The sequence below is a fragment of the Pelmatolapia mariae genome, linkage group LG10_11 (assembly GCF_036321145.2).
Source record: "Pelmatolapia mariae isolate MD_Pm_ZW linkage group LG10_11, Pm_UMD_F_2, whole genome shotgun sequence".
Taxonomy (NCBI): domain Eukaryota; kingdom Metazoa; phylum Chordata; class Actinopteri; order Cichliformes; family Cichlidae; genus Pelmatolapia; species Pelmatolapia mariae.
In genome coordinates this window covers 1,220,001-1,243,636 of record NC_086236.1, presented here as the reverse complement: position 1 = coordinate 1,243,636, position 23,636 = coordinate 1,220,001, and the positions used below count along the sequence as shown (strand labels likewise).

At 48.4% G+C, this 23,636-nt stretch overlaps 1 protein-coding gene across 4 annotated transcripts in view; it reads left to right on the top strand.

Moving 5' to 3' along the window:
- The first annotated feature begins 1,574 nt into the window (after nt 1-1,574).
- LOC134635863 (rap1 GTPase-activating protein 2-like) overlaps nt 1,575-23,636 on the top strand; it is a 38,873-nt gene continuing 16,811 nt past the window's right edge. For 2 of the 4 annotated variants that reach the window (XM_063485474.1, XM_063485473.1), the window contains exons 1-2: nt 1,575-1,726; nt 7,635-7,670. In XM_063485474.1, coding sequence (XP_063341544.1) covers nt 1,683-1,726; nt 7,635-7,670 — 80 coding nt within the window. In that variant the 5' untranslated portion in view covers nt 1,575-1,682. Of the gene's footprint in view, nt 1,727-7,634; nt 7,671-15,805; nt 15,905-23,636 lie in introns of those variants that run through there. The other 2 variants (XM_063485475.1, XM_063485476.1) reach the window with 2 other exon arrangements.

The following is a 23,636-nucleotide window of genomic DNA, read 5'->3' as shown; positions in this document are numbered from 1 at the left end:
GACAGACTTGGCTGGACAGATGAACTCAGAGGACAAAGTAAAGCTGTTAATGGAGAATCCGGCCAAACGAGCAGGAAGATACACGAAGCTTAATCCTTCATCTTAGACCAGTGCGATGATCGGAGCAGTTAAAGGTTCACAGATTTTTAACTTGGCTGTCCGAGGCGGCGGAGTCCAAACTCAGCCAACTGTTCATATGAACATTGGTACGTGGACTGATTCCCTTTATGCAACAGACGCTCTGCTGTCGATTCCAAAGTGCTTTTGAACGTTCACATTCTGATGGCTGCGTCGGAGAGCAAACTGGGCATCAGCGTTGGGCGTTCAGGGATCAAACCCCCAACCTTCCAGTTATTAGATGAACTGCTCTGCCTCCTGACCTACAGCCCTGAAGAATCGAACCCTGTTTCCCCGTTAGCCCGGTCACCACGGCAGGCACATCCCACTGAAAGCTGACAGGGCAGACATTCAGGTCGAGGTTATCGAGAGTCCCCAAAGCGGCCGGGGCCCCTGAAGGGCGCCCCACGTGGGTGTTGGATGTGATAAATGCTCGCACACCTGGAGGGTCAGTGCTCATTTGCATGTATGAGCTCTAGAACTGCCACAGTGTAGGATGAGCCATCAGAGGAACCGTAGCTTTAATGAGCCAGTGTCCGTTTCATTGCGTGCACGTGGACCTGTGTGGCTGAACCTCTGAGACAAACATATGGTACTGACAGGAACTGCCCCGAGGCCTCGTCCCAGGCGGACACGCCCAGAACACCCCAACTGGCTCCTTTCAATGTGGGGACATTAAGGTTTGACCTGAGCAGGACACAAACATCACAGTGACATCAGGTCGAGTGGACGGCACAGCTGAGCAGCATTGGCTGATGATCCTCCCATGCCAGCCAATCAATAACAGCGGGGCGTGGCTTTCTTTAGTGGGAGGGTCGTATCCGCCAATAAGACATAAGTGTTACACCTTCAGACTGACGTGAAGGTGTGGATTTGTGTGCAGTAGACAGTGAGTGGAGACTTTCCCACACTGAGTGAATCAACAACAGGAAGTGAAAGTTTCAAAGGTGGTCATTTAGGAAAGTGTGCGAGGTTTCTGCGCTGCTGTGTGTGTATTTGTTAACGCTAATGTTGGTACGCCTGAAGCCCTCCTGAATAAAAATCCTTCCTCGTTCCTTTTCCTTTGTGATGTTTTCCTAAAACTGATGGATTCACAGATAAGAGTAAAAACTGCCGTCAGCTGCAGCCGTGTTGCATAACAGCAGGTCCCGTAAACCGACACGTGCTTCCATCCATTTATGTCCATTTATTATGGATGATAAGTTTTCAGCTCCTCTCCATCAGGCTGGCAGAGAGCGGGTACACCCTGTAAACCTCCTCCTGCTGTCCCTCTATGTCTCTCTACCCTCTCTCTCTCGCTCTCTGCTGGCTCTGTGCTGTGAAGTGAAGTGGTAGAGGAAGACGAGAGAGCAGCGTTACCGACAGGAGGAGGAAAAAGGAGAGGGAGGCGGCGGGAGCGTCTAACAGAGAGGAGAGTATTTATAGGAGGAGAGATGAGGAGTTAGAGCGACAGCAAAGGGGGAGAGGGAGGCAGAGGTACAAAGAGGGAGAGAGAGAGAGGGAGGAAAACCCAGACACAATAAGAAGAAAAGAGAGACAAAGAGGAGGAGGGCGAGCGAGGCACCATGCTGAGGAGGAAGAGGAGCGTGTCGTTCGGAGGCTTCGGATGGTAAGAGTTCTCGCCCTTTGATGAATGGCTGAATGATCTCAGCAGCGCTGTCCGGCACACTTTCTCTGGGTTTTTGAGTTCATCTCCAGCTCGAGCTGCACTGAATGACATCACGGTGACATCATCATCTCTGAAGTCAAATTGTTACATTCACGTGGAGGGATTGTGGATGTTGTTTAGATCGGGCGAGGGAAGCTGAACGTTAACAAAGCCAAAGTTAAAATGGGACGTTTTTTGAATGGACTTTGGTGGGAAAGTTGTCAGGGCTCTGCGAGTTCATTCTTTGTGAGCGTGAGACGCTTTTCTGTGTCGTCTGTGTTTCCAGTCGACCGACGGTGAACGCCGCTCGAGTTAATCAGCAACTTTCTGCGTTCGGACGAAACCAAAGGAAAGTTTAAAGCTCTGCAGGCGTCTCGTTTTCTGTCTTCTCATCAGCTTCATTTGTTCTGTGGCACCAAAGAGGACAGCGTGCTCACACCCAGCACAGCAAACACATAATACATGTCTATTATCAGCTATGCACCTTCCCCATTGCATAAAGTCCACACAGTGCATGAAGATGCAACAAAGACCTAAAGCAACATTTTCCTTCTTTAATGAGAAAATCTGATATTTGATGTCCCAGCTGCTTCTTTCTTCTTCTTGTTGGTGGTTTTGTAGTTAAACTCTCAGCTGACGCGTTCCACGTCTTTGACCTGTGCGATCATCACCTGAAACAAAAAGCTTGAAGTGGTCACTCTGAATAAATCAGGCTTTATAGGATCCAGTTTAAAAAATGGGTAATTTCTTTCACTGAGCCCCAAATATTCACGTCATCATCAGAGATCCTGAAGTGAGAGCATGCATGCACACCTGGTCCTGCCCCTCTGCAGGCTTCGTGGAATCGGCCAATCAGAGCAGCTTGTTTCAGAGCAGATAAACTGACGGGCTACAACGCTAGATCATTCAAAGCTCCTCTGCTAGAGTCCAAAAATAACAATGAAAGCTTTTAAAAGCTGCTCATTTATTTTCTATTTCACAGTTTATACACAAATATATTCGCGACACCACGTTACTTATTTTAGATTTAAAGAAACAATCACTGGAAATGTAAAAGTGTCACACGGAGCATTAAAGCTAATGACACAGATCTGGATCCAAAACCCTGAACAGACCTTAAATCACATGCTGGGACCAGAGAAGAGCAAATGTGACCCAAAACACAGTGAAATAATATTTATATATTATTAAATACATACAAAACAACAAAATATGTATGAAATATTTAAATATTAATGATGAGTTAGATTAGAAAGTTTATTATGTATGTAAGTAAAAAGTTTATTATTTACTCAAATTATTTGTGTAATATACTTTATAAATTAATTATTTAAGAAATGTTTTATTTATTTATATGTAATGTTTATAAATGTATGTAATAAATGCCTGAAAAAAGTCATAAATCTTGGCAAAGACATTTTTTAAATTATTAGACCACAATAATATAAAAACTTCAACTATTAATCAGTATTATTAAAAATAATGATGTATTAAAAATATTATTAATTTATAAATTCAGAAGTTCTTAAATATCTGTTTAAATAAAAAAAATCCAAAATGTAAAATGTTATATTATTGTTATTTTTATTGGTTTATTGTCATTATTAAATACATCATGGAAACATTAAGTAACAAACTTTAATTAACATTCACATAAGAACTCATGTTTCATTAGTCACTGCTGGGCCTCCATACAGCGGCCTGTGTTTGACACTGAAATGTGAAATATTTACAGGAGAGAATCATTTGTGTCTGTGGGGTTAATGAACGCTGCAGGTCAGAGGGGGAGGAGGAGTGAAGGTCAGAGGGGAAACCAGCAGCAGCTCTGCGTCCTCTCGTCCTCGCCTCAGTGAACCTCAGCCTGAGTCTGTGACCAGAATTCACAGCGAGTGGAAACTCTGACATGAGCTCTTCAATCATTCACCTCCTCCCCTCACGCCTCCTTCTCGTCTCCGACCTCCCCACCTCAGACCTCCTCTCATTTCTTTTACCCCTCTGTGTTTCCTCCTCCTCAGACCTCGGTCTCTCTCCTTCTTCTTTTCTGTTGCTGTTTCCTTTTGTGTCTCCTTGTTTCCTTCCATATGCCCTTCTTTACTTTTAAACATCCTTGTTTTATTTTTCTACTTTCCTTCTCTTCGTCCTTCTTTCCTTGTTTCCTTGCTCTGATTCTGTTTTCATTCATGTGCCTTTATTTCCTTTCACACCTCCTTCTGTCCTTAAATACTTTTTGTCCTTATTTCCTTTTATGTTTCCTTCTTTCACTCCCTGCATACTTCTTCCTTTTCATACTTTCCTTGTCCACTTCTGTGTTTCCTTTCCTTCTTCCTTCCTTCCCTGGAGTCTGCTTGCTTCATTGCCTTGTGTCCTTCTATCCCTTCCTTCCAGCTCAGATTAGTTGCTTCCTTCTATGTTTCCTTCCTGTCCTTTCCTTGTGTTTGTCCTTGTTTTCTTTAAGACCTTGTTCTAGTTTCATTCATGTGTCCTTCTTTCCTTCCCTATATGTTTTCTTTACTTCATTAAATATCGTTTTGGGATTATTTTTATTTCCTTTCATACTTCCTTATGCCCTTACATACATTCCTGTGTACTCATTTCCTTCATATTGCTTCCATATTCCCTTCCCTTGCACACTTTCCTGATTCTGTTGTTATTTCCTCCTATGCTTCCTTGGGTCCTTTCAGACATGTGTCCTTTTCCCCCTTCTTTTCCACCTTCTTTCATTGCTTCCTTGTTTCCTTCGGTGATACCTTTCCTAGGTTTTTTAATAGTTGAATTCCTTCAACACTTTCTCTTCATTTTGTTCTGTACCTCCTTCCCTTTGTCCTTTCCTTGTGTTTGTCCTTATATCCTTCCAAACCTTCTCTTCCTTGCGGTGTCCTTCTCTACTTCCTTTCCTTCTACATATTTCCTTTGGTAACTTTAGTTCCTTCTATCCCTCCTTCATGTATGTCACATTCCTTTCATTCATGCTTCCTTCTTTCCTTGTTTACTCCTTTGTTTACCTCCTCCTTTCCGTCTGTCCTTGTGGTTTCCTTCCATGCCTCCTCTTTTATGCACTCTTGATTCCTCCATCTCTGTTTCTTCATCCTTTTATAGCTCCTGATTTCCTTACATAAAAAGAAAAGCTCCTGTCCTTCCCCACCTCCTCCTTTCCTTCCTCTCTCTCTCATCATAATAAAATAACAGATGGTACGCCCTCACAGATTACCTCATGCCTCCTCCTCGTTCCTCTGTCCTCCAGTGTTTAGACCAAGCCGACTAATAGAGTTGCACTATTAAATAATGCAGGAGCGGCCTCGGGGCGGCTGCAGGAGCGTTTATATCAAACCCCGGGATGCTCCGCCCGTCCTGCTCCACCTTCGTTCTCTCTTTGATGGCTCGACTGTCGCTGTCATCACAAACAGTCACAGGACTCAAACCTGTGGCTGCAGCAGCTGCTGGAGCTTCGCCCCTGAGACACCGACACGTTTTATCCTTTATGTGTTATTGAGCTGCCAAACGGCCACCCACCGGTGAGGACGCCATGTTGGTTTAATGTGTTAGTTCAGACTTCTAGGTCGCTCTGTTAGCGCTGCTTCCATACTCAGTGTCTGAGAGCGGATGGGTCAAAGGTCACGGCCCAGATGAGCAGTGTGATGGTCAGACTGAAGCGACATCAAAGACGGAGACATTTTATTGTTCGAGGAGTTTGTAATTATTTTATTTTCAATCAAAGAACTCCAAACGTGCCGATTTTAAAGTGCAAAACTCAATAAAAGTGAGAAATCTGCTGAATCATGTTTGTTCACTGAAGCAGGAAATCAGCTGTTTGTGTAACAAGCTCTCATGTTAGTGGGAGTGGAGGGGGGCTGAGTCGCTGCTGGAGCCTCTGCTGGTCGCTGGAGGAAGTGCAGGTTTGAACGATGTCAGCTTTGTTTCCAGGTTAGGTTGGAGGGACGAGTTTGGTTCAGCGCAGTGGTGACCAAACAAACACGCGCGCGCACAAACACACACACAGCCAGCTCAAACTGTTTCCTGTGCTTTAAAATAAAGCAGCATGCCTGCACTCTCTGCTGTCGGCCATCTTTGTTTGTGTGTGTGTGTGTGTGTGTGTGTGTGTGTGTGTGTGTGTGTGTGTGTGTGTGTGTTGTTGGATGAGTTATTTATGGCCTGTGGGAGTGGAGTTTTCTCAGAGTCATCATACTCAGGCTTTTAAAGTTCTGCTCGACCACACGCTGTCCTCTCCTCTCCTTCTGTCCTTTCCTTCTCTTCTCTCCTCTCCTCCACACTTGTCACCTGATCTGTGTCTCCTGTTAACTCTTGTGGTTTTCAGGCTGTTTCCCGTCACAGTGAGGTTGCTGTGTCAGAGTCTATCAGTGACGAGCGCTGTGGTGTGTATGACTGATAGACCTGCGTTACAGCATGCATGAGACAGCGACGATGCTCCCGTGCAGCATAACTGTAGGGAGAGCAGATTTGAACCTAAACGTTCCCTCGGTGCTTCGTCACAGTACAAAGTGGAAACAGCGCTGCTGTCATGTCTCTGCAGCGTCTGGATGCTTTATCATCAGTACTTCCAAGGACACCATGTGAGTGAGGTGTGATGCAGGTACTGGTGAACAGCCACCCTCCAGTCAGACCTGTGTGTGGTGCTCAGGAGACCGAGCCCGGTGAAGGGGGGCGTGCTCAGCCCAAACAAGTCCCTGGATCACCCTGCAGTGGGGCAAAGAGAGAGGCTGAGGAGCTCAGCCATTCAGGTCAGACTTATAGAAACACAGTCAGTGACAGAGAGACATTAAACGTCCCGTTCTGTCCCTATACGTCACGTCCAAACCTCTGTGCCTCCGGCTACGTCCACACCAGCCCAGATAGATTTGAAAACGGCGTTTTCATCTGAAAGCGCTCCGCGTCCACACTAGCGTTTTCATTCATTTTCACAGAGGTGTGCGTCCACATTGAAACGGCCCAAAACGCTTACGTTCCAGTCCTGCGCAAAAGCCAGTGAGATTTAAAGAACTTGAAGAAAAGCTCTCTGCAGTATGTACAGACTGATATTCATCTTTTTTATGGCTGTCAAAATTGAGAGCAATCAAAACAACTGCTGTATAATGCCCTCCACTGTCTTTGTTTAATTGTTCACATGACTGCATCACATGACTAAAATGCGTCATTGTTTTAGAAAGTCTGCATTTTCGAGTGTCCACACTGCAACGGGACAGCTCCGTTTTGAAATGTATTCGTTTTCGAGAGCGTTTTCAAAACGCTGCGTGTTTCCTTGAGGAAAACGCCGTCTCAGTGTGGACGGGAGGCCAAAACGGAGAGAAAACGATGCGTGTTTAAACGAAAATGCATTAGTGTGGACGTAGCCTCACTCACCCACTTTCTACACATCAGAGCACCTCTGAGTGTAAATATTCAAATATGTTTAATAGATAAATGTGTTTCCTGCTCTCTGTGGGGTGCAGAGCTCTGCTGGACGTGTTTCAGTTAAACTGGGAGGAGACCCCGGGCAGGATGGACGATGACTGTGCGCCTCTTTAGGCTGTGGACATTTTTCTCTGATTTCTGATTTTCCAAACTAAGTGAATCCCAGATTATCTGAGACGGACTCTGAGAAGTCATCCAGTGGTTCATGCGCCTGCTGGTTTGTGCTGTTTTATGGCGCTTCAGTCGTCATTACAGAAACACGTGTGACTCGGTGGCGCTGCAGCACCGAGTCACACGTGCAGTGAACCTCTAAACTCACACCTCGCTCAGGTTACTGAGGTTAATAGAGAATGCAGATAGAAATCTCCTCCACCTCAGCAACGTCCTAACGTTCCTGCTGTTATCAGAGTGCGCTCAGTGCACCACATGTTAATGGCGTGTCTCTCTCTCTCTCTCTCTGCAGGATTGATAAGTCTACAGTCAGCGCTCTGAGAGCTCGGTGAGTAACAACCCTGAATCACACGAAGACCGCACTCAAGTTGTTTCACTGCCAGAAATAAAATAAGAGCAGCAGCAGCTTCACCTCCCTCAGCCTGAGCTTCACTCTAGCAAACATCGCTCTGATGTGTTTGTGTTTGATTTAGCGTGTCGTGTTTCTTCCTTTTAAAAGGCCGATCTACTCGTAGAGGATGGTTCGTTATTGTGCCGGTCCATTAAACCGAGCATCCACTCAGTTTCTTCACACTGCAGCAGCCACATGTCGAGCTGACAGCCAGCATCATAGACTCATAAATATTTAGTAACCAGTCGACCCCGCACAGGAACCGGCTCTGGTCCGGTCCCTTTACCCAGCTGCTCAGCAAAAAGCAGTGAAACCCCTCGGTGGTGCCCAGAGTCAGCGTCAGGCCATAAACCGAAGCTCTCAGTGAAACCAGTTGTGCTCACTTCAGCCAGATGTGCTCCTTTATATTTAGTCCATCGTGTTTGTTCGTCCACCCCATCCAAATGAAGCCCTGCTGACCTGCACCCATCCCTCCTGGGCCTACAGGAGGGATGGGTGCAGGACAGGATCCATGGATGGACAGATGATGGATTAAAGGATCTGGTGACTATATTGAAGCTTCTGATGGTCCTGATGGTTCCGATGATCCTGATGGTCCTGATGATCATGATGATCATGATGATCCTGATGGCTCTGATGGTTCTGATGGTCCTGATGATCCTGACGGTCCTGATGATCCTGATGGTTCTGATGGTTCTGATGGTCCTGATGGTTCTGATGGTCCTGATGATGCTGATGGTCCTGATGGTCCAGGTGGTTCCGATGATCCTGATGGTCCTGATGGCTCCGTTGATCCTGATGGTCCTGATGATCCTGATGGTCCTGATGATCCTGATGGTTCTGATGGTCCTGATGATCCTGATGGTCCTGATGGTTCCGTTGATCTTGATGGTCCTGATGGTCCTGATGATCCTGATGGTCCTGATGGTCCTGATGGTCCAGGTGATTCCGGTAATCCTGATGGTCCTGATGTTTCTGATGATCCTGATGGTCCTGATGGTCCTCATGGTTCTGATGGTCCTGATGGTCCAGGTGGTTCCGATAATCCTGATGGTCCTGATGTTTCTGATGGTCCTCATGATCCTGATGGTCCTGATGGTTCTGATGGTCCTGATGGTCCTGATGGTCCTGATGATCACGATGGTCCTGATGGTCCTGATGACCCTGATGGTCCTGATGGTCCAGGTGGCTCCGATGATCCTGATGGTCCTGATGTTTCTGATGATCCTGATGGTCCAGGTGGTTCCGATAATCCTGATGGTCCTGATGTTTCTGATGATCCTGATGGTTCTGATGGTCCTGATGGTTCTGATGATCACGATGGTCCTGATGGTACCGTTGATCCTGATGGTCCTGATGGCTTCGTTGATCCTGATGGTCCTGATGGTCCTGATGATCCTGATGGTCCTGATGGTTCCGTTGATCTTGATGGTCCTGATGGTCCTGATGATCCTGATGGTCCTGATGGTCCAGGTGATTCCGATAATCCTGATGGTCCTGATGTTTCTGATGATCCTGATGGTCCTGATGGTTCTGATGGTCCTGATGGTCCTGATGGTCCAGGTGGTTCCGATAATCCTGATGGTCCTGATGTTTCTGATGGTCCTGATGATCCTGATGGTCCTGATGGTTCTGATGGTTCTGATGGTTCTGATGGTCCTGATGATCACGATGGTCCTGATGGTCCTGATGGTCCTGATGATCCTGATGATCCTGATGGTCCAGGTGGTTCCGATGATCCTGATGGCCCTGATGTTTCTGATGATCCTGATGGTCCAGGTGGTTCCGATAATCCTGATGGTCCTGATGTTTCTGATGATCCTGATGGTTCTGATGGTCCTGATGGTCCTGATGATCACGATGGTCCTGATGGTACCATTGATCCTGATGGTCCTGATGTCTTCGTTGATCCTGATGGTCCTGATGGTCCTGATGATCCTGATGGTCCTGATGGTTCTGATGATCCTGATGGTCCTGATGGTCCAGGTGGTTCCGATGATCCTGATGGTCCTGATGGTTCCGTTGATCTTGATGGTCCTGATGGTCCTGATGATCCTGATGGTCCTGATGGTCCTGATGGCTCCGTTGATCCTGATGGTCCTGATGATCCTGATGGTTCTGATGGTCCTGATGGTCCTGGTGGTTCCGTTGATCCTGATGGTCCTGATGATCCTGATGGTTCCGTTGATCCTGATGGTTCTGATGATCCTGATGGTTCTGATGGTCCTGATGGTCCTGATGGTTCCGTTGATCCTGATGGCTCCGTTGATCCTGATGGTCCTGATGATCCTGATGGTTCTGATGGTCCTGATGGTTCTGATGGTCCTGATGATCCTGATGATCCTGATGGTTCTGATGGTCCTGATGGTCCTGATGGTTCTGATGGTCCTGATGATCCTGATGGCTCCGTTGATCCTGATGGTCCTGATGATCCTGATGGTTATGATGGTCCTGATGATCCTGATGGTCCTGATGGTCCAGGTGGTTCCGATGATCCTGATGGTCCTGATGGTCCTGATGGTCCAGGTGATTCCGATAATCCTGATGGTCCTGATGTTTCTGATGATCCTGATGATCCTGATGGTCCTGATGGTCCTGATGGTCCTGATGATCCTGATGGTCCTGATGGTCCTGATGGTCCAGGTGATTCCGATAATCCTGATGGTCCAGGTGGTTCCGATAATCCTGATGGTCCTGATGGTCCTGATGATCCTGATGGTCCTGATGGTTCTGATGGTCCTGATGATCACGATGGTCCTGATGGTCCTGATGATCCTGATGGTCCTGATGGTCCAGGTGGTTCCGATGATCCTGATGGTCCTGATGTTTCTGATGATCCTGATGGTCCAGGGGGTTCCGATAATCCTGATGGTCCTGATGTTTCTGATGATCCTGATGGTTCTGATGGTCCTGATGATCACGATGGTCCTGATGGTACCGTTGATCCTGATGGTCCTGATGGCTTCATTGATCCTGATGGTCCTGATGGTCCTGATGATCCTGATGGTCCTGATGGTTCTGATGATCCTGATGGTCCTGATGGTCCAGGTGGTTCCGATGATCCTGATGGTCCTGATGTTTCTGATGATCCTGATGGTTCTGATGGTCCTGATGGTCCTGATGATCACGATGGTCCTGATGGTTCCGTTGATCCTGATGGTCCTGATGGCTTCGTTGATCCTGATGGTCCTGATGGTCCAGGTGGCTCCGTTGATCCTGATGGTCCTGATGATCCTGATGGTTCTGATGGTCCTGATGGTCCTGATGGTTCCGTTGATCCTGATGGTCCTGATGATCCTGATGGTTCCGTTGATCCTGATGGTTCTGATGATCCTGATGGTTCTGATGGTTCTGATGGTTCTGATGATCCTGATGGTTCTGATGGTCCTGATGGTCCTGATGGTTCCGTTGATCCTGATGGCTCCGTTGATCCTGATGGTCCTGATGATCCTGATGGTTCTGATGGTCCTGATGGTTCTGATGGTCCTGATGATCCTGATGGTCCTGATGGTCCTGATGGTCCTGATGGTTCTGATGGTCCTGATGATCCTGAAGGTCCTGATGGTCCTGATGGCTCCGTTGATCCTGATAGTCCTGATGATCCTGATGGTCCTGATGGTTCCGTTGATCTTGATGGTCCTGATGGTCCTGATGATCCTGATGGTCCTGATGGTCCTGATGGTCCAGGTGATTCCGATAATCCTGATGGTCCTGATGATCCTGATGGTCCTGATGGTCCTGATGGTTCTGATGGTCCTGATGGTCCAGGTGGTTCCGATAATCCTCATGGTCCTGATGTTTCTGATGGTCCTGATGATCCTGATGGTCCTGATGGTTCTGATGGTCCTGATGATCACGATGTTTCTGATGATCACAATGGTCCTGATGGTCCTGATGATCCTGATGGTCCTGATGGTCCAGGTGGTTCCGATGATCCTGATGGTCCTGATGTTTCTGATGATCCTGATGGTCCAGGTGGTTCCGATAATCCTGATGGTCCTGATGTTTCTGATGATCCTGATGGTTCTGATTGTCCTGATGGTCCTCTTGATCACGATGGTCCTGATGGTACCGTTGATCCTGATGGTCCTGATGGCTTCGTTGTTCCTGATGGTCCTGATGGTCCTGATGATCCTGATGATCCTGATGGTCCTGATGGTTCTGATGATCCTGATGGTCCTGATGGTCCAGGTGGTTCCGATGATCCTGATGGTCCTGATGGTTCCGTTGATCTTGATGGTCCTGATGGTCCTGATGATCCTGATGGTCCTGATGGTCCTGATGGTCCAGGTGATTCCGATAATCCTGATGGTCCTTTTTTTTTTTGATGATCCTGATGGTCTGATGGTCCTGATGGTCCAGGTGGTTCCGATAATCCTGATGGTCCTGATGTTTCTGATGGTCCTGATGATCCTGATGGTCCTGATGGTTCTGATGGTCCTGATGGTCCTGATGGTCCAGGTGGTTCCGATGATCCTGATGGTCCTGATGTTTCTGATGATCCTGATGGTCCAGGTGGTTCCGATAATCCTGATGGTCCTGATGTTTCTCATGATCCTGATGGTTCTGATGATCCTGATGGTCCTGATGGTACCGTTGATCCTGATGGTCCTGATGGCTTCGTTGTTCCTGATGGTCCTGATGGTCCTGATGGTCCTGATGATCCTGATGGTCCTGATGGTTCTGATGATCCTGATGGTCCTGATGGTCCAGGTGGTTCCGATGATCCTGATGGTCCTGATGTTTCTGATGATCCTGATGGTCCAGGTGGTTCCGATAATCCTGATGGTCCTGATGTTTCTGATGATCCCGATGATTCTGATGGTCCTGATGGTCCTGATGATCACGATGGTCCTGATGGTTCCGTTGATCCTGATGGTCCTGATGGCTTCGTTGATCCTGATGGTCCTGATGGTCCTGATGATCCTGATGGTCCTGATGATCCTGATGGTTCTGATGGTCCTGATGGTCCTGATGATCCTGATGGTCCTGATGGTTCCGTTGATCCTGATGGTCCTGATGATCCTGATGGTTCCGTTGATCCTGATGGTTCTGATGATCCTGATGGTTCTGATGGTTCTGATGGTCCTGATGGTCCTGATGTTTCAGATGGTCCTGATGATCCTGATGGTCCTGATGGTTCTGATGGTCCTGATGGTCCTGATGGTTCTGCTGTGTTTGTTCCTGCTCATATTGAGATCCTTTCTTCGAGCACAGAGCTGCTCATAACTCTCAGCTGCTTCTCTTTGGTGTGCATGCAAAACAATCATTTTTCATTTTTGTGTATTTTTGTTTCACCTGTTCGCTCCGCTGCGGTTTAATTAGACTGACAAACTGCAGCGGTTTGACGCAGATCCACATGAGCTGTTGTTACAGACACGAGAAGACTCCAGGTGAGATTCAGGCGACTGCTGTTGCCCACAGAGAGGATCCAGCACACAAACTGGGGCGAGCGAGATGCTAACAGATGCTGATTATGGATTTAATGAGGTCAAAACATTTCTAACTCCTGTTTGTATGCAGACAAATATTTCCAGTATGAAAAGGAGGCGCCGCTCAGCAGGATTTACAGGAAGAGATCGATATGAGCTGGTTTCAAAGGTGAAGCAGATTACTGTGAACAGACGAAGCAATTAGGGGTGGCTGTATCTCAGGTGGCAGAGCAGGTCAGCCACCAATCAGAAGGTCGGTGGTTCGATCCCAGGCTGCCTCCTGGCTGCATGCCAAATATCCTAACCCCATGTTTGCCTACTGGTGGTGGTCAGAGGGCCCGGTGGCGCCAGTGTCCGGCAGCCTCGCCTCTGTCAGTGTGCCCCAGGGCAGCTGTGGCTACAATGTAGCTTGCCATCACCAGTGTGTGTGAATGGGTGAATGACTGAATGTAGTGTAAAGCGCTTTGGGGTCCTTAGAGACTGAATAAAGCGCTATACAAATGCAGGCCATTTACCATTTATACTATTATTAATGAGCCAAATATTGAGAACTGTGGAAATGCTTATAAGGACGCTGCGTTTATGCTCCTCTGCTTATTTCTTTCATCAGTTTGATCTGTTTTTGAACATTTAGCAGGAACAAGGATGAAAAAGTGAAATCCTTGTGCTGATGTGCTGGAGCCTGCATGTCTACTTAAACTTGCTTTTTTAAAACCTGTGACATCCATCAACTAGAAGGTTGAAGACTACAGTCAGGCTGACTGCTGCGTTACTCCAAAGCTTGTCAAACAAAACTTTGACCTGGAAGCTTTAAAGAGACGTTTGTTTGGGTGCATTCACACGTCACACCGCAGAGTCCGGAACAGGAGTTACTGCCATACGGTCACAAAACGGCCACGAGGAGAGTTACTGCAGAACATCACGATGTCACGGTGAAGCTGACCTTTGACGCTTTGGATTTAAAATGTCATCATGATGTCATTGCTTCCTGTGAGACCTTTCTGTGACGTTTTGTCATGACTAACGTTTGAAATGCCAAAAACCAGCACAGTGAGGTCATGATGACCTTTAACCTTTAGTCTCCAAAACCTAATCAGTTCTCGCTCCGGCCTACGGGGGGCGTCTGATATTGAGCCCATGAGAACGCGACAGACCAGCTGAGGACATGAAGGCTAACGTGACGGCGCGGCAAGGTCAGCGAACGCAATAACAGACCGAGTCCTCTGTGGTTACTGGGACGTCCGCTGGTTTAGCTCCCGACGTTCACATCAGGAGAAAAACACGGAGCATGTTGGAAGCTCTTTGTCTTCCTGTGAGCCTAAAGACTGATCTGATTTCAGCTGGAAGATGAAGATGCTCTCTGTGGTGGAGCGGAAGGATTAGTGATGGGAGCTTCAGTTGCTCTCTGCTCCATTTAGCCCGAAACCTGAGAGAGAGGGCAGGTCACAGGTTTGATCCCAGGTGTCAGTCTGCAGCACGGCCACACAGCGAGTCGGAGAGGATCATGGGACATGTTCCACAGGTGACGCTCGACGTGTCGACCGACAGTGAGTGATATTATAGAGCAGCCATAAAAGCACGTGGTGCAATCAGGCCTCCATAAACGGAATCGTTACCATCGGGCGATGTGTGCGTGACTCATGCATGAGCCTCAGTCACACCAAGTCTGCACGCTCACTTCACGTGCACGGCTCGTTTTGGCTGCTTCACTTTGCACATCATACACCTAAAGAACGAGCACGTAGTTTAAACGCCAGAAATATGAGGACAGCTCTCGTAACGCACGTCTTTAATAATCCAATAACACGCACTGCATGTGAGTCCTTCGTCAGAGGTCTTCCTCCCGTGTGTCTGCTTGACAAGCGCCCACATGTGGCCCGCTGTGCGTCTGTGGGGAAGGTGACCGCGTGTCCGACAGCTGTTTTCCCTCCAGCGGGTTCGCACTTTAACGTCCACACATGCTGCACGTCTGTGGTGCTGCTGTCACCCCGAGAAGCTCGTTGGTTGGTTGGTGGTGTGGATCGTCTTCCTGCAGAGGTGCGGTGTCTGTGTGTGAACTCAGAGCTGCTTCATCAGCTCTGCCTCCTTCTTGGCCTGTTAGTACAGTAACCTCACAGAAGCCATGTTATTTGTCACATGATGTCATTAAAAAGTTAGTAGTGTGAAATTATCTCTAAGCTGTCAACATGTTTATCTCTGCTGGAGCCTCTGCTGGACGCCAGAGGAACTGCAGCGTGTGGCTGTGCCTTTACTGAGTGCAGGCAATCAGGAGGCACTGTGATGTAACTTGAGGGTAAACTACTCCAGGATGCAGAAGTGAGTGTGACAGGAAGCTGACGGTCGTGATGGCGAGCTCCGTCTCCCACAGAGGTGTTTGTAACGCTCACCTGCACAGAGACGCTTTAAGGTCATCGGGATTTCACTTCAGGCTGAACGTGCTGAAGCTCAGATCCTGACGAGGGGGACAGATGTGCAAACATTCACGGTCCAGACTCAAACTCCACCACATCCAGTTAGATTATCCTCCCCTCTCCTCCCCTCCCCTCTCCTCCCCTCCCCTCCCCGCCATCCTCCATCTGCTACTCGCTCTCTCGCTCGCTCTCTCTGAAAGATTAAGGCGCTATAAGCTTAATGGACCCTGACGTTACAGGAGAGAGAGAGGGGAGGGCTGCTGGTGTGTGAGGGCTGAGTGAGATGCTCAGTAACCGTCGGCAACGCAACAATGCCACACGACCACTGGTGAGTCTGGCATTCCCTCCATCTGCATGTGTGTGTGTGTGAGTGTGTGTGTGTGTTGCCTTGTTTTTGCTGTTTTCATTTACGATGTGATCATGTGACTCAGTAGTCTCAGCGCTGAGGTGTTCAGGTGTTCACTGAAGTGTTGGTCCAGTTTATGTTTACACGTGTAAATTACTGATGACACACACTCCGTCCTCGCTCAACGATCAAACTCTGGAGTTTTCAGTGAGGACGGTTTGCAGAAACGCAAAGAACGACGGTGCCAATTGGACGCCTTCAGCCGGGAAACCGAACATCTGCACAGCTGCAAGACAAACAACAACGAGGAAAATATTGTCAAGTCTCGACTTAGTGAAGAAAACCTCCTCATACTCACTCAGCACCAATTATAGCTCAAACACACACACACACACATACACACACACACACACTGGGAAATGTGAGCTGCAGAGAAATCTGTGTGTGTGTGTGTGTGTGTGTGTGTGTGTGTGTGTGTGTGTGTGTGTGTGTGTGTGTGTGTTACACACCAGACCGTCTGTCTACAAACAGGAGCCAGCAGTGCTGCTCGTGTCCTGCTGTCGTTTCTGTTTGTGATGCTGTTGTTGTTGTTTGTCTCTGTGCCGTCTCCGTGGTGACTCAGTTTCATCCGTGTGAAAGACAAAGACGCAGAGCGCCGTGGCTGCAGGGGAGGAGAGCGCACGTTTCTAAAAAGTCGGTCTTATTGTTTCGTGAAGAGCCTGCAGCTCTGAGCGAAGTGTGGCGAGTTACACAGCGGCAGAGTACGGCCTCACCGGCGCCCCCTGTGTGCAGTAGTGTTCACTGCAGACACAAGGGGAGGAGCCATTGTTCCCATTGTTTCAAAGTGCATGACGTTTAATACGTTCATATCTCGTGCTGACAGCGGCAGTGTTTTATGTCGTCTGAAACAGGAAGTTGATGAAGAGCTGCTGACTCTGTTTCAGCCTGGTGAGGGCATATTCGCTCCCTGATGGGTCGTTTGACTCACAAAAACTAACAGAGGCTACCTCAGGGTCACCCATCTACACTACAGCTGCTGTGAGCATACGCTGTAATGCGCTTTGAGCGGTCGGTAAACTAGCAAAGCGCCGCAGCACCATCCATCACAGCGGTTTTTTAGCTTAGCCCTCTGTTTGTGTTTGTTCTGCTTCCTGTTTTATTTTGGGAATTGCTTTTCCTGTTGCTGTCTTTCCTTTTTTGGATTTTCATCTTTTATCGTTTCCACCTGTGCTCTACTCCCACCTGTGTCTCTTGATCACTCCATCCTCACACAAAGAAATATAAATCTCATAAACCCACAGAATCAGAACATAGAAAATGTGCCATTTTGGGACAAAGTTTCTCCATGAACGCTAAAGCCACAGTGAGGTGCTTCCAACTGAGCTTTCACACTGCAGCTTTTGCTGCAAAGAAGCAGATAAAAAACATTTATTTCAAATAACACAGTCAGCACCCCTGCTGTGTTTTGCGGGAAACCCCGTTTCTCGCACGCTCCGGCGTTTCTGACTGATCAGTCGAGTCTCAGTCCCGAAAGCTGCTCGGACATATTTAAGCTTTTTGGTGTCATACACGGCAGGTCTGTGGTTCTTCAGCTGTCAGCGAGCCACACGTGAGCAGTAACTGCTGCGTAGCTCGCTGTGACGCGGCCGTGAGGATGAACTCTGTTCACATGCAGACCCTGATGTCACATTTAATACGTGCACTGTGTTCACAGCTGGTCCTGTTGGCTGCAGTTCCCCCAGGGGGCGCTCTCAGGGAGTCCTGAATGGGCAGCATGCTGACATGGATCAACTCTTCTGTCCTTCAGCTTCTCCAAATTCGTAGACTCCTACAAATGCAGCCGACAAATGCGTCCTCCTTTTCCTCTAATCTTAAGGATGGGTTGGGTGTGTCCTTCGTGGTCCACCATATCCCAGAATTCATAGCGCGGCCCAGCCAAACTCTAGTTTCCAACAATGGCGGCCGCTACTAAGTTTTAAAATTACTCTTATTAATCTTTCTGGGTCACAAAATAAACTTTTAACATATTTTCAGGCGAGAATGTAGCTGTGTAAACTTCAAATATCTGCTCGGTTTATCAAGATATCACATATTTGCAAAAGTGCTTCGACGTTTTCGGAGACGTCTGTTACCCACCAGCTCGATAGCGAGCCGAGAGCTCGAGGGTCACTGAAGCCGCCGAGAACGGCACAACTCCCGGCACATCATTTTCAGATCACCGCGGACTTTCACTGCTCAGGTTAAACATAATATATAAGTCACTTAGACAACCTAAACATGTTATTGTTTGGCTTTTTTCAGTGTTTTATTTGTTTGTGAGTAAATCAGTTTGGCTGAGATTAAAGTTATTAGATTAGATTAAACTTTATTAATCCCTCGGGTGGTTTTCACACAGCTGAATAAACATCAAACAGAAAACTGATTAAACAGAAGTGTGAGACGGTCGAGAGTTTACTCCAGTGTCCTGTTATATTTTAGATAGAAGGAGCAGACGGCCGAGTTTATTAAACTCCACTGAGACAGCGGTGACGCAGATCTGAAGGCCAGACCGTCCAGTTTCACAGCCGTTTACTTCCGGCCTACCCGACCTTCTGAGGACCCGGCCCATGTAGACAGCAAAGGCTGGGTCCTCAGGAGGATGCAGCCCATGAATTTGAACACCCTACTGTCTCGAGGATAAACAGAAGAAAAACATTTACCCAAAAATAGAGCCCCCTTTATTCTGGGCGTGCTCGATAGCGCCCCCAGTGGAACAGGAAGTCCCACAGTTGGAGTTCTTCAGTAAAAAGTTTCCAATATTTGAATAAACCCACGCGCTCAGAGTGAGGGGCCTGTGGCGGCCATCTTTGACTGACAGCAAACTCAAAACTGGAACCATTGAACATTTAAAGAGCCGAGCCTTCGAGGGGAACTGTTTTAGTGCCGGACTCGCCCGCGGTCCTCCAGAAAACATGCCGCAGGTGTCAGAGTGTCAGGAGCCTGCTGTTTGAGTCTGGGGGCCAGGTGCATTGTGGGAATGGCTCAGAGGGACATGTTGACATCAGTGTGTGTGTGTTGGATGGAGGTGATGTTATTGGCTGTGACGTGCAGTCATCAGCGCAGATAACGAGCCAGCTGAGAGTCGAGTTAAACTGGTTTTATTTTAAAAGTGAAGCTCAGGGGTCTGTAACACACACACACACACACACTCTCACACACACGCACACATACACACACACACACACACACTCTCACACACACGCACACATACACACACACACACATACACACACACACACACACTCTCACACACACGCACACATACACACACACACACACACACTCTCACACACACGCACACATACACACACACACACACTCTCACACACACGCACACATACACACACACACACACACACACACTCTCACACACACGCACACATACACACACACACACTCACACTCACGCACACACTCTCACACACACGCACACATACACACACACACACACACACACTCTCACACACACGCACACATACACACACACACACACACACTCTCACACACACGCACACATACACACACACACACACACACACACTCTCACACACACGCACACATACACACACACACACACACACACTCTCACACACACGCACACATACACACACACACACACACACACTCTCACACACACGTACACATACACACACACACACACACACACACACACTCACACTCACGCACACACTCTCACACACACGCACACATACACACACACACACACTCACGCACACACTCTCACACACACGCACACATACACACACACACACACACACACTCTCACACACACGCACACATACACACACACACACACACACACTCTCACACACACGCACACATACACACACACACACACACACACTCTCACACACACGCACACATACACACACACACACACACACACTCTCACACACACGCACACATACACACACACACACACACACTCTCACACACACGCACACATACACACACACACACACTCTCACACACACGCACACACTCTCACACACACGCACACATACACACACACACACACACACACTCTCACACACACGCACACATACACACACACACACACACACTCTCACACACACGCACACATACACACACACACACACACACACACTCTCACACACACGCACACATACACACACACACACACACACACTCTCACACACACGCACACATACACACACACACACACACACACTCTCACACACACGTACACATACACACACACACACACACACACACACACACACTCACACTCACGCACACACTCTCACACACACGCACACATACACACACACACACACTCACGCACACACTCTCACACACACGCACACATACACACACACACACACACTCCTGGGAGGTTTCTCCGTGGACTCGTGCCGTCTCGCTGCAGCGCTGTGGACGTCGTGTACCTCACACACCTTCTCTGACCTTTTCTCTCTCTGCAGGCTTCATGTTCTCGGTTCTCGCTGACCTTTGTTTTCCTTCCTGGTCGCTCTGAGCGCTCCCCGAGGAGTCAGATTTGGGTCGGTGTTGTAGATGAGCAGCAGAAGATGCAAACAGAAATGTGAGGCGACTCAAAGCTTCTTAAAACAATCTGCAGTTTTTAGCGGTGGTGCTGTTGTAGTCTGATGAAAACAAACTGTAACATTTTCACCCAGACGATGAATCATCTGTCTAAGCTGCCTCCAGTGGACATAAGAGGAACTGCAGTTCCTGTGGTCAATAAGCACTTGTGTGCCACTGCAGGCTGAAGCTTCCTCTGAGGACCCCGGATTGACTGAAGTCTCCCATCATTGGCCGGTTCATGGAAACCCTGAATGAGGCTCTCACAGATCTTTAGACCTCATGCCTGATGTTCTCTGATTGCTGATTGGATGCTGTTCGACGTTCTGCTCGTGTGTTCACTGAACCTCTGCAGAATTAGAAACGCGTGTGATGAATCAGATCTGCTTTAATCCACAATCACTGCGAGGAATCAGCCGCTGACCTAATTACAGTGAAACAAAGAAAGAAGAGTAAGTCTAACTGGTGTTTGGAGGAGGAGGAGCAGGAGGAAGAGGAGGCGGTGTTAATCACATGTTGGAGCGCCTCAGGTTTTACTGTGAGGCTGCACAGGTCCATCAGAGTCTTCTGAATGACCGTGAAACCTAAAATAATGGCGTGGACAGACGGGGAGATGCATTTCCTCCTCTGATGACTGTGTTTGAGCTGAGGTTGTAGATGGAGGATCATAAAAGGTGCAGCAGCGTTTCTTTTACAAACACAAACTACTCAGCGTGCGTGTTTCCGGTTCAAAGTTAGCATGAGCTAAGGCTTTTACTTTGAAATGACTCGACAGGAACTCTGGGACATACGGCCCTGCCTACTGCGCCTCTGATTGGACAGTGTTTAGGGCGTTTGGAGAGACTCGGAGCACCAGAGAGCCGGCGTTACTGAGCTACGTCCCTGTCACCATGGGAACGAAAGCCCTTTGCTCATTGGCTAATGAGCTGTCAATCATAATTCATTAGCCAATTAGCATAGCATATATAATCCTCATTTTTAACATATTATGAGTAAACTACAATTAGAAACGAGCGTCTGCAATGACAAACAGAGCAGCAAAGTGTGTACAGAGGTCAGAGGTCAGCGTCTCCACAAACTTCTACAGGACCACAAGTCTCTGCAGTCACAGCTGTCTGAGCTATATCTGAGCGGGCGAGAGCAGCGAACTCCGGGCACATCGTTTTCAAACCCCCGCGGTCTTTCGCTGCTCAGGTTAAACGTGATATATAAGTCACTCAGATAACCTAAAATGTTATTGTTGTGCCAGCGTCTGGTCATAGTTAGATAGCAAGGAGCAGACGGCAGAGTTTCACTCCACCGAGAGAGCTCGTGACATAACTCTGAAGGCTAGACCGTCACAGTCGCTCACTTCCGGCCTACCCGGCTTTGGAGGACCCGGCCCACTTAAACCACAAAGGCCGGGCCCTCAGGAGGATGCAACCTCTGAATTTGGACAGCCCCGGCTGGGGGACAGTAATCACGGTGACATTTAACTCACTTTAAATAAATAATTTTAAATAAATAAACACTGTAAAATTCAAGTTTGTTGTATATGTGTATGTATATGGCCCCGAGGCGGCTCCAGTTTTATCTCCTTTTAGGGAAAATGTCAACTTGCTGAAATCAGTTTGGGGTCATAAAAGACTTCAAAAGAGGATGAGGAGCAGGACGGGAGGAGGAGAACAGGAGCAGGACGGGAGGAGGAGAACAGGAGCAGGACGGGAGGACGGGAGGAGGAGAACGGGAGCAGGACGGGAGGACGGGAGGAGGAGAACGGGAGCAGGACGGGAGGAGGAGAACAGGAGCAGGACAGGAGGAGGAGAACAGGAGCAGGACGGGAGGACGGGAGGAGGAGAACGGGAGCAGGACGGGAGGACGGGAGGAGGAGAACGGGAGCAGGACGGGAGGACAGGAGGAGGAAAACAGGAGCAGGACGGGAGGACGGGAGGAGGAGAATGGGAGCAGGACGGGAGGACGGGAGGAGGAGAACAGGAGCAGGACGGTAGGAGGAACAACGTTTTCCTGAAGCAGAGATGACTGATCAGCAGTTGGTTCGAGCCTCGGCTGATGTGGGCGGCCTTTAAAAAGGCGCTCCTCTTCCTCACCGCCGTCAGTAAAAATGGAGGACAACGTCTCTGACAGCGGCAGATCCTTACTGTGTGAACGTGGACATATATTCCTGCCTCTGTTGATCGTCCTCCGGCACGATGTCATGTGATGGATCAGCCATCTGGTTTCCATCTTTTCCCAGTTTGTAGTTTTGTTTTTTTGCCTCCTACGTTAAAACGATTGGATTGTGCTTCAGCTGCGTTCAGGTGTCCTGTCTTCCTGCGGGACATTTGGACATTCGGATCATACCTCGTGCTTTGGGCACTTTTTTCTTACAAGCACAGCAACAAACTCTTTAATCTGGTGTTCAGGCCTGCAGCACCGCTGCACTGTGACTGATGACCAGCTGAGGCCTGTCTGCAGCTCTCAGTTTTACCTGGTTTTGATGTTTCATGCTCTGATAATTTACCCACAGCAGACTGCGGCTCCTTCAGCCTCTCGAAGGGTTGATGCTTGGTTTCGTTTCACATGACAGACCCGTCTGCCGGCTCTGGGCCGACAGGCAGCAGCTCTCTGATGTTCTGCACACAGAATCATTCATCAATTATTACATGTCATTTATCTCACACCAAATCAAACTGTTTGCTATCCCACTCTGATCTGTGAGGTGAAAGGCTGACAGTCCTCAAACCGGCTCAGGGAGGTGGCGGCCATCTGTCACCACGACAACAACAAACACGGTGACTCAACCGGCTGATCAAACGCAGCTCAGAGCCAGAAATACCTGCAGGACGCCGCAGAGAGAAGGACCCACAAACACTGGTGTTTTATTACAGGGCTGGGACGGAGGCCAGAAAGTAGACGTCCCCACACCTCGGAGCAAAACCCACAGTGGGTCTGATATTGAATCCAGCTCCTACAGTGGGGATCACAGGCTCGCTGAGCCTCGGCTCAGCAGGAAGTCAACAGCACCTCCAAGTCATAAACTGTAGGTAAAAGCTGGAGGTCTCACCATGATGTCACCCACCGGCTCTGGAAGCCTCGCTTTTAGCATCGTGGA